General features: G+C 35.7%; 1 protein-coding gene across 1 annotated transcript in view; it reads right to left on the reverse strand.

Moving 5' to 3' along the window:
- TYR (tyrosinase) overlaps nt 1-12,646 on the reverse strand; it is a 108,784-nt gene that overhangs the window by 61,149 nt on the left and 34,989 nt on the right. Inside the window, exon 3 of the mRNA XM_059186923.1 lies at nt 8,317-8,464. Coding sequence (XP_059042906.1) covers nt 8,317-8,464 — 148 coding nt within the window. The remainder of the gene's footprint in view (nt 1-8,316; nt 8,465-12,646) is intronic.

The raw sequence follows: 12,646 nt of genomic DNA on the forward strand, positions 1-12,646 counted from the left end.
ATGCCACAAACAAAAGTTTAAATTAAAAAAAAGGCTGTCTGAAAACAATCAGTTTCTTAAAGGAGCAGCATACCATTAAAACTTAAAAGATGATTTTAAAATGGGGAAAATACTTGTAATATTTATGACAGAAGGACTAACTTTTAAAAATATTATGAAGAGCCTTTACAATTTAATAGTAAAAAGGCAAAAACAAACAAACAAACCCAAACCCAATCTAAAATAACCACAAATGTCAACAGATTTTAGGAAAAAAAATCTATAATATGAACAGGAAATAGAGAAATTCAAATAGATATTTTTCTACTTTTCAGAGTAGCAAAGGTTAATAAAGCTGATGACCTCTCTCTGCTGCAGGTGAAGGTACAGGGTGAAGGAAATACTTTCATTCTCTACTTGTGGGAATGTAGTTGGCACAATCATTTTTGAAAGGCAATTTAGAAATACCTACAAATTTTGAATGTATTTAACCTCTTACCTTTCAATTTCAATGATAAGAATTTGTTCTTTAGTTATACTCACGATGTTCAAAATATATATGGTATATGTATATATATACACATATATAAACACATTGTTTAGCAAAAAAAAAAAAAGAGGGAGAAACAATCAAAATGCCTGTTAAAAAGTGATTACTAAATTAAAGTGTATCCATACAATGGAATTTTTTTACACATTTATTGATTCATTTAAAGAGAGCAATGATGAACACATTGCATGTTAATCATATCTTAATATTATTATGAAATTAGTACTGACCTTGTGGAGCCCTTAAACTCTTTTTTTAAATGTTATGTTAGTCACCATACAGTACATCTTAAGTTTTTGATGTAATGTTCCATGATTCATTGTTTACGTATAACACCCAGTGCTCCAGCAATACATGCCCTCCTTAATACCCAAACTCTTGTCTTAAATGTCAGTTTGATCCACAATATGAAGGAGCTAATAAAAGACAAAATGTGGAAAGTAAATTTTATTTGACCTGATTTAGAATACCTAAGGTTGAAAAAGTTATAAAATTTATTAAAAATCTTAGCAAATGTTTTCCATTTTGATGGCTTGGTTTTACTTCCTTAGTTTATTGCTTATTTTTGCTTACAATATGAAGGATTATTCTTTACTTTCTGGATAGCAGAGATTCTGTGTCTAACCAGAACAATTTTCTGTACTTTATGTTGACTTTATTATATTCCTGACTATAAGAAAGAACAAAAGAACAAAGGTTTCTCTTTCCTCTCCTGTTAAAGAGTTAAGATTCTTTATAATCATGTTACCTTCTTTTTCTTATTTTAAAGTGTTTTATTGACATTTTGATTAAATATATAACCAAATATTGTTTCTCAGTCACTTATAATCCCATCTTAATCAAGTGTTCAATTCTCCTCTGATAACTTCTTTAATTTCTGTCTTGCCCACATCAGATCCTAAATATGGAAAAAATTAAATAAATCTTTTAGAATATCTTTTACACCTAAAACTCTCTATGTGATTTCTTAGGGGGCTCCTGGAAAAGCCAAAAAGTTTTGTCCATCCATCTGATGAAAAGAGAGATAGAAATAAGTAGGTGTATTTGTTAGTTACTATTGATGAGTTACATGGAAAGAGTTCTCAAAGAGGAAGAGATACTCAGCCTTCCTTAAGTTAAATTTGTACAAGTAAATAACATTAACATTCATTATTATTAATATTCATATAAGTAAATGACTATTAAGTCTTTCAGAAATTGTATGCTTTATGGGTAGTTCCTAGAGGTTCATCAATGCCTTCATTGTCCACTTCCCTAATACCTTTCTATTTACGAGTCCTAATAGTGCTTTGCCTGATATTAAGCAGCAAAAATACAGTGTCGATACAGTGGCGATACACAGACCTGTACCCCTGGGGCTTATAATACATTATATGTTAATAACAAATAAAAAATTAAAAGAAAAAAGAATACAGTGTCATGTCATGATTTCAGTTATTTAAAACATCAACTAACCCATAACCATTTTCCTTTATTTCAGAGGCGTTTTAGGTTCACAACAAAATTGGAAGGTACGAAGACTTCCCGTCTACCTTCTGCCCCGACACATGCTTCATCTCCTCCATGAGCAACATCCTTCACCAGAACGATACATTTGGTACAACTGGTGACCCTATATTGATGCATCTTTACCTCCCCCAGTCCATAGTTTACATACGGGTTTACTCTTGGTGGTATACATTCTTCAGGTTTAGAAAAATGTATAACAACTTATATCCATCATTATAATATCCCAGAGTGTATTTTCACTGCCTTAAAAATCCTCTGTGCTTTGTCTATTCTTTGCCCCCTTTCTCCCCTCTGGGAACCGTTGATCATTTTATAGTCTCCATAGTTTTGCCTTTTCCAGAACGTTGTACAGTAGGAATTCTACAACTGGTACCCTCTTCAGATTGGTTTATTCTACTTAATAATATATATTTATGTTTCTTTCATGTCTTTGTGTGGCTTAATAGCTCATTTCTTTTTATCTCTGACAATCCACTGTCTGGATATAGCATAGGTTATTTATCCACTCACCTATTGAAGGGCATTTTGGTTACCTCCCTGCTTTGGCAAGTATAAATGAGATTGCTATGACCTTCCATGCACAGATATTTGTGTGGGCATGTGTTTTCAGCTCCTCTGGGTAAATACCAAGAAGCGTAATTGCTGGATCACATGGCAAAAGGAGGTTTAGTTTTGTAAAAAGCTGCCAAACTGTCTTCCAAACTGGTCATGTTATTTTGCATTTCTACCAGCAATGATTGAGAGTCTGGTCCCACTCCAACCTTACCAGTATTTGGTGGTGTCAGCAGATTCTGACCATCCTAATAGGTGTATGTATTATGGTTTAATTTGCATTTCCCTGATGACATATGATGTGGAATATCTTTTCATATACTTAACTTGCCATTGTATATCTTCTCTAGTGAAGTGTCTATTAAGGACTTTGACTTGCTTTTTAATTGGATTCATTTTCTTCTCCTTGAATGTTGAGTTCTTTTTATATCTTGGATTAAGTCCTTTATAAGATATGTATTTTGCAATTATTTTCTTCCATTCTGTGACTCATCTTATTCTCTTGATATGCAATGAAATTCTATAAAGCTTTCAAAAGGAAAGGGAAAGACCTACATAAACAAATGTTGAAATATATCTGAGATTACTAAGTAGGCAAAAAGTATGGATTTGTGTGCAAATATAATTCTTTTAGTGTATATTGGAAGGGTGGAGTGAGACTTCTCTTGTTAATTTGTTCCTTTCTCTACTTTTCTAAATTGCAGAATGGATTTTAGGTAATTTCCCTTAATCTGCTACTTTATATTATCTTTTTATTTAATTTATGAGAAAACAAAAATAAAAACTAAAATATTTCAATATAGTTTTTAAAGGAAGTCTTTCAAAGAAGCCAAGAACATGTCAGGACCCTCAAATCTGATATTAATCTTGATACTACTATGGGAACCTGTTCTCCAGCTTGTCTAAATAAAATTTCTTCAACATGATTTCCTCTGTCTTAGGATTTACCAGTTTTGTTCTGTAAGTATGACATACACTTCCTTTCCTTCATTGTCATATCTGTAACTTTTCCTCGTCTTTAAGAATAAATCAAAGGAGAGTCTTTTCTGGAAAGAATTTAATTTTCAAGGCAGAGTTAGGCTTTTCATTTCTGGATTCATATACCTCTCATGTTTCTTTTATTGGCTGTAGTACATTGCTATGATTGCTAATTTATTTTTTCTTTTTTGGAAGACGGCAAGACCCAAGTTCAAGAGTTTTTATTTATCTCAACAAATAAAACAGGCATAGTATCTGACACGGTATATGGAATATAGTAAAAACTTAAAATGTTTGACAAAGGAATGAATTTTTTTTAATGAGTGAATTTTTAATGAAAATGTTTTATCTTCAACCTAAGAGCAATCAGAAGGACAGTTATAGTTCAGATCCCCAGGCAGTTGCCCATAATGGTTAAGAACCTGGTTCTGTAGTAAGACTACATTGTTTTTTAAAAAAAAAAAAAAAGAAGAAGAAGAAGAAGAAGAAAAGACTACATTGTTTAGCTCTCAACTCTGTCCTTTGCTAGCTATATAATCTCCATAACTCTTTTTTAAATCTATAAAGTAGGATAATACTGGAACCTATGTTACAGACTTGGTGTGAACTAAATGAACTAGAACTTGTGAATAGTGTAGAATAGTGCCTCAAATATAGTAAAAACTAAATGTATATTATGTTTTAAAATTGTTATATTGAGTCTATTTTCTGATTTTTTTTTTTAAGTGGTAGAGAGAATTGGAATTAGCTTTCAACTTTCTTTTCCCAACATTGGCACATTTTGATGACAGACTACTTGGCACCCGAATGTCATGAGCTTCTCTTCCCATGAGCTTTGAGGCTTATTCCCTTGTTTTATAAGCCAATCTTGCATTTTCTTCTTCAGTTTATACTCCTCATTTGTGACTGGTCTCAAGTAGACAGGAGTTGTGCTTCTGATCCTTGAATATTCATTCTTGTCTTGTAGGCCTGCTGCCCTTCAGGGATCGGCTCTTATATCATCCTTGTTTTATGCAGCTTTCTAAGAATGCCTCCCATGACTGGGCATGAGTCATAATGTACTACCATGGCTTGCATGTTTATATTTCCCAATAGACTATGCTTTTTCAGACCAAGAATCCTGTCTCACTATTGTTTCCTCAATGTGTACAGTCAGGTCTGATGGTCTAGAAACATGCTAAAATTTTAAGACATGTTCATAGCATTACATGCTTATTACATTTTGCTTTTTAAGACTTAAAAAAAATTCTTCAATTAAAATGGCTTCTCTGTCCTTCCTTTTGTAGCTGTGGCAAATGCAGTGTGCTAAGGTTTTTTTTCAATCATTTGTTTATTTGATAGAAATTGATTAGACATTTATTCATTGTAGCATGAGCCTTAATTAGGTAGTTCACAGATTAGTGAGAGGGACAAAGCACAAATGAGTAATGACATAAATCAAGAACAATGCAAATGACGTGTCCTAAATGAAGAGTAAAGAGAGAATGTGGCATGAGTTCATAGATGGAAGAGTGGTGTCCTGGCCATTATTTTAATAAACAGCTGGCAGAATAAAATCCTTGATGTGCAGCATTTGCCAATTTCATGGTATAAATACTCCCACCATGGCTAATTTTAAACTATAGCTTGAGGTTCCTAAAGAAAAGTTGGGGAAAGATGTCCATATTAGATCTTGCTAGCTACTGTGGGCTGACTCCAGCATACTCTGGATGGGAAAGATGGTTATAGACAGGTATGGTCTGGGTCGACTTCATGAAGGAGGTGAAAATTGAAACTAGTCTTAAAGTTGCCATAAAAATTAGATGACTAGGGGTGCCTGGGTGGCTCAGTGGGTTAAAGCCTCTACCTTCAGCTCAGGTCATGATCCCAGGGTTCTGGGATCGAGCCCCGCATCGGGCTCTCCGCTCAGCCGGTAACCTGTTTCCTCCTCTCTCTCTGCCTGCCTCTCTGCCTACTTGTGATCTCTCTCTGTCAAATAAATAAATAAAATCTTAAAAAAAATTAGATGACTAAAGGACAAGCATGTTCCGGGTTTGGAGAATGGTATAAGCAATGTATCGAGGCAAGAAAGAATGTGGAATATTTAGGCAAATATACTCAGCACACAGAGGGTACCTAATAAATACATGCATGAAGAGCAGAATAGTGGTGAACTGACCATCTGACTGAGAAGAGTCTTGAGAGGAAAGTTCACGTGCTACGGTATTATGTGGCAATCCATGGTCTCTAGCCTTCCTAATTGTGCTTTTTCTCCATACCCAGAATCTTCCTCAGCTTGGCTCTGTGGGCTGAGGGAGAAACTACTTGGTCATTTGTTTATTATTTTTCAGTTATTTTAATAACCATACAGATACCTAATGGTAAGATAGAATTAGCAGGGAATTCTAAGAGAGTAGAACATTTTAATTTTCTAGAGTGACAGAGAGGCTTAAAATCCATACATCTGCATAATGGTTTTATCTCTGCCAAACAAACATGCTTCTACACACTGAATTCAATTGTACTATTTTCTATAAAGACAGATAAAAGCAAGCTAGCTAAAGATCAACTTTTTTTTTTTCTTATCTGTTATATAAATATGGAATTCTGTGGTTTAGCAGGGGTCAGCAAACTTTTTCTATAAAATGCCAGAAACTAAATATTTTCCACTTTGTGCCCCATGGCCTCAGTCGCAACTACCCAGCTTGGCCCTTATAGCATAAAAGCAGCCGCAGACAAGTTATAAATGAATGACTGTGGTTTCAATCAATCCTGACTTACAAATAAGTCAGAAGACAGATTGGCCTATAAGCCACAGTGTGCTGATTTCTTGCTTAAAGCATCAAGTGTCTAGGAATTCTAAAATTCTTTAAGGTTTATGGGACACTAAAGATCAAAAAATGCCAAGAATTCACAAGGACAATAGGATGTAAAAATGATTTCATAAAAAGAGTTCAATCTATCTTTTCTGATAAAATGTTTTTTCCAAGCCTCCTGATCCCTCATTTCCACATGGATATAGGTAATTATGATATCATATTAATATCATAATTTTGGTGTTTATACACTTTCTTGAAAACTGATTTCTGGGGGCGCCTGGGTGGCTCAGTGGGTTAAAGCCTCTGCTTTCGGATCGGGTCATGATCTCAGGGTCCTGTGATCGAGCCCCGCATCGGGCTCTCTGCTCGGCAGGGAGCCTGCTTCCTCCTGTCTCTCTGCCTGCCTCTCTGCCTACTTGTGATATCTGTCAAATAAATAAATAAAATCTTTAAAAAGAAAAAAAAACTGATTTCTGAATGAAACGTGACTTGGACTGTTACTTAATTCCTATAATATTGGAGTTGTCCTGCAGACAACAACAATGTGCCTAATAATAGTCCATGCTCATGGTTGGTTACTTTTTTATCTGATGTTGTGTCCATCTTTTGGGGAAATGAGTGAGTAAGAAATGGTGACAATATGAGTAAAACATCTAATTTTCAGTTTCAGTTTCTTTATCTTTAAAACAGGAAAAACAGGGGTGCCTGGGTGGTTCAGTAAGTTAAGCCTCTGCCTTCGGCTCAGGTCATGATCCCAGCGTCCTGGGATTGAGCCCCACATCGGGCTGTCTGCTCAGCAGGGAGCCTGCTTCCTCCTCTCTCTCTCTCTCTCTGCCTGCCTCTCTGCCTACTTGTGACCTTTGTCTGTCAAATAAATAAATAAAACCATTAAAAAAAATAAAACAGGAAAAACAGAATTTGTTGTATTTACCACAGAGAAGGAAAGTATTATCTTAATGGCAGGTATAAATCTGTGCCCTTTATACAGTGGAGAAAACTCCCTAAGAGGAGACAAAAAAGAAAGAAAAAAGAGCCCTCCATTCATCTATCATGATTCAATGCTTTACTTCCTCCTGTCTTTTTGAAGAACTCCAGAAACAGACAGCTGACCTTCCTCCAGGTACTTTCTCTTCTGCTATCATCACCTATGATTAAGTTTAAATTCTTTAAAGGTAAGCACTGCACATGTAGCAAAGAGGAAGAGGGTTAATAAGGCTCCAGGAGAATTAAGGCACATTAAACAAGATGGCTGGGCCATATTGCATCGTATCTGGAGAGCTAATCATATAACGCTCAAGCCGATGGTTGAGATCAAAGACATATCTGCTTCTATTGAGGGTCTGAGATTGGAAAAGAAGAAATAACATTGGCAGAGAGAAAGAAAATGTTTTGAAGAGAGATATAGCAGATCTATGTCCTGCTGAGGTGGCCTTAGACACCTTGTGCCAACTCTGTGCGCCCACCTCTCTGAAACTACAAGCTTGACCCTTGGCCACAGGACCCTGCCACCTTCGGAAGACTGCCCTTAGGCTTGGGAGCCACACGGTTAGTCTGGAATGGACTAGTGTCTGGAAGCTTTACAGCTCCTACCTCAGGGCAACCTGTAGCCAATGACTATTTGATACGGTAATACAAAAACTCAGTTCCCTTGTTTTCAGGAAAGACAAACTGAAGTGTAATTTCATACTCTACCAAAATCTGGCTGAGTCTGGGACTTCAACTGAAACTGTACTCTTATTTGGCTTTTTCCCCCTTCTCTGTGTTTTACCCATTCTCTTACTGGTTTCTCTTTAATAAAACATTTGCATCCAAATCCTTAGTTTCAGGGCTGTTTCTGGGAGAATCTGATCGGAGACAATAGATTACCATAATTTCTTAGCTTTCATGTAATGAAGTCCCACTACATTTAACACCCACAAGCACATAATTTATGAAAAAGTGTCAACCAACCTGTCAACAAAGGTATGGTGAAGAAGAAAAATAGGATCGTTGGCAGATCCCTGTACCTGAGACATCGTTCCGTTCATATAGATGTGCAGGGCATTGTGCATACTGCTTTGAGAGGCATCTGCTATTCCAGTGAGTGGACTAGCAAATCCTGTGGGCAAAAAAGAAAATTGGAAAGAAAAAAGTCAGTTTGCATTAATAATTGAAAACCTCAATGCTTATCTCATTTGGTTTGTGATTATACTTGAGATTCTATTGAGATTGCTTACATTTTGGATGCCCACTGCTTATTTAATAAATCCTGGTGGAATGGAAAGCTATTAATCTAGGTACAGTGGACTGATTAACCGGATGGAGTAAGTGGAGCCAAACATGTTCCCTCCTGTTGCTTCCGCCCATTATATCTCCTTTAGATACTGCAAAGTGATAGGACCTTTTTATACTAATCAGCATGGTCAGTCTCCCTTCAGTCTTTAATGGCACTTAGAGCAGATCTTTCCAGCCTGTTATGTAACTCCTCGCTTCCCAGCTCTGATGGTTACTTTTAATTTTGGTTTCTGGTTCCAGAGAAAACAGAAAATTTGTGACCTTCCGCATCACAGCCCAGCGGACATCAGGTCAGATTGTGTTTGATTTCGCAAATTATTCACTTCAAAATTAATCAGAGCTCCATTAAATGGTTCCTTTCATTGTATCAGGAATATTAATTGTGGGAGAATAATGATAATGTGAGCTATTACTTTCTGAATATTAATCATGTAAATGCTTTTTGTGGCGTATGTCCTCCAATCTTTTCAGCAACTCTGTCAATTATTTCCATTTTAACTCTGATCAACTAAATTTCAAGACCTGAGCTCTGGTTATTTTGTGTTCTCTTTCACACAGTCCCTGGGAAGAGGAAGAAGAAGGTAGCATTTCAGAGTCCATGGAGGCAAAACATAAGTAGAACTCAGATTCAGAACCAGACAAAGAAGTCCCATTTACCAAAGTTAAATTCTAAGCAGCAACCTCGTTGGGGGATGCCCTTGGCCTAGGGCACATTATTAAATCTCAGAATTTAGAAATATCAAACAGAAACTGGAAGATGATGATTATGAAGGTAGGATACACACAGTGAAGGCACTTTGGGGCAGGGGAGGTCTAGCTAATTTTATGCAACTAGGATTATCTTGTTGTCAACCTGTTCATTTTTAAAGGGGCAGATCTTGACTTCTACATTTGATGCACTGTGCTCGACCACCATTGTGGCTCACAGTATTTCTAACCCTTAGTCTGTGATTTTTTTCCTCTCCTTTTGAAACTTCTGTGCTCATTCTCAGAGACCATGCTAAGCCTTGCTCCTACTGGGAGCTTAGCTTAAGAACATGCACTTCCCTCCCCTCTTGTCTATGAAACTTTTATGGTTATATACATAAGGCTTTTACTGTACACAGAGATTTTTCTAAGAGCTTGACATGATTTTTCATATGCCCTTCAGAGTGATCCTACAAATTAGGTACCCTTATTACCTCCATCACATCAGTTTGAAAAAGGGGGCTTAGAGATGTCAGGTAGCATATGTAAGATTTAAAAATAAATAAGAAAAATTAAGATTTAAAAATTAAATTACACAAGAAACTTGCAAGATTTAAAAATAAGAGAAATTAGGTTGGGACACAAGCTTGTTTTCTTCTAGAGTTCAGGCTATTGAATATGCAATGGTTTACTGCCTTTCCTATGTAGCAATGAATCCCATATCATGGAAGACAAACTTCTGTATAGGAATGGTCTTTAAGCTTTTACCCTTGATAACACCAAAGGAAAGTTTTAAGACCACATTTTATATATGTTCTTACATACTATTAAGTAGATCCAGTTTATTTTAATCAAAATTGTAAGGACTTTCAGAGGATATAACTTCAGATATATTGCAAATAGTTCAAATGCAAAACTAAAAATTTAATATCACGTTTTAAAAATGTATCCACTTCATTCACTATACCCATATCAAGAATACCTAAACAAACCCTATTATCATGTGTAATTTTATGAGGTTTCCTTTTTGGACTTATCTCACATTCTCTTTTTCCACAGAAACATTCCTAAATATTATACAAGATATGCATGATTAAAAAAAAAAAAAAAAAACTTCTTTGGGGCACTTGGATGGCTCAGTGTGTTAAAGCCTCTGCCTTCAGCTCAGGTCATAGTCTCAGGGTCCTGGGATTGAGCCTCTCAATCAGGCTCTCTGCTCAGCAGGGAGCCTGTTTCCTCCTCTCTCTCTGCCTGCCTCTCTGCCTACTTGTGATTTCTCTCTCTGTCAAATAAACAAATAAATAAATCTTAAAAAAAACACCAAAACTTTTTTGCGATGAAAATAGGTATAGAAATTAAAATTATTTTTTAAAACTCTCATGGAAACATTAATCTAATCTGGGTTAATTTATAATTAAATATTTTAGCCATAAACAGCTTATCAAAATCATATAAATATATTAAAACATTTTATAAAATATTAAATATAAAAGTAAAATTTTATTGAAAGTTTAATATATTGGTGAAAGATCATTAATTAAAAATTATTCACTATTAATCCATTGCTACATAGGATAAAGTTTAGCATAAATCTTATTCTAAATATTAAAAACTAAATCTGGGTCCTGAGAAAACTTTCCTCTCAAAAGTAACTGCACAGGAATAAAAGATTTTTTATAGTAATCTCACAAATTATTTGAACTCTCTTTTAGTTACATGCTAAAAATGAGTCACTGATCTGGCATCAAAATAATGTGATTCATTAGCTGATAATCAAGCATCTTTAATTAAAGCAATCATATAAATTATGAATTTATTTACAAACCACATGACTTTCAAGATATTCAACACCTAACACATTAAAGTCATGCTGTTTAGCGACGCTGGCACCAATGTTTTGAATGCTTTACTTGTTTGGCAACCTGTGAGTGTGAGTTTTTACCTCTTCTGAGAATGTGTTCTGTTGAGAATGGACTTAGGATATATGAGAGGAAGGCTTTAATCCTGAAAAGTAGAAGACAAATAACAGGTAAGGAGCAGAGGAAAAGGAGAACCTTCAGGAACTTTCCCATTCAAGATCCATTTTAGAAAACTATACTTGGGGGGCGCCTGGGTGGCTCAGTCCATTAAGCGGCTGCCTTCAGCTCAGGTCATGATTCCAGGTTCTTGGGATCAAGTCTCACATCAGGCTCCCTGCTTGGTGGGGAGTCCGGTTCTTCCCCTCCCTCTCCTCCTGCTTGTGTGTGCTCTCTCTCTTTGTGTCATATAAATAAATAAAATACTAAAAAAAAAAAAAAAAAAAAAAAAAAAAAAAAAAAAAATAAGAAAAGAAAAGAAAAATATACTTGGAGGAAGACCTGGAAATAAATTTCTTTAACACGTTCTGTACCATGTATCCTATAGAAAGTCTTGGTGAACCTGCAGTGGTGTCTATCCCAGTTTGAAGGTACTGCCATAGAGAAAAGATTTTTAGAGCTCTGAGGACCCGACTTTAAATTCTGTTACTAGCTTTTGTCAAGATAGCTATCTTTTTTTGAGCCTCAGTTTCTTCACTGGTAAGAGAGGGAATAATTAATGCCCATCTGGATTCTGATGAGGAATGATTTTGATAGCCGGTGTGATACAACGAGTACAGAATCTGGCACAAATGGAGGCTTCCTCAGTAGTACCTACTATTTCTCTCAGCTCATTGCATTTGATCAATGGATGCTTATCATGAAAGCCACTAACCAAGAATATGAGGCACTTTCACTGCATAAAAGTCTCTTTTGCCACAACTACTCACCATCAGGACCCATCCTAGCACTGGACACCTCCCCCCTTCCTAAACTCCATGGCCCTACCTGCTGCATGCCCTCATCCAAAGTTATGGTGATTTTAGGAAGTGGGATTACATTCCTAACAGAGTTCTCGGTAAGGCTTAGTATTTCTTTGCTCACTTCTTTGGCTAATTTGCCAGATATTGCACCTGGGAAAGCCTCCAAAGTTAAGAAAGGACATCTGAATAAGAAGCACATATAGTTTGTCAGACTATTGTGATATGCTCAGAAATAGTTCAAAGATACAGGTTGAACAAACACCCAACCTCTTTGTATAGGAACAAGATTATTAAATAGATAATCTTATTATATTAACTCTTCTAAATGAACTGTGCATATCTTGTTTCTTCAGATAGACTGGAAATGTCTTAGGAGGAGGGACCAAATATTTCGCTTTGATTTTCCACAAAGACAGAGGCTCTCACATCTTTGTATTTAAAAGAAAACCAAATATAAAATATGTTTAAATCCTTCACTTATAACAGTCTATAAAGACTGGG

Source organism: Mustela lutreola, chromosome 1 (assembly GCF_030435805.1).
Source record: "Mustela lutreola isolate mMusLut2 chromosome 1, mMusLut2.pri, whole genome shotgun sequence".
In the NCBI taxonomy this organism is placed as follows: Eukaryota; Metazoa; Chordata; class Mammalia; order Carnivora; family Mustelidae; genus Mustela; species Mustela lutreola.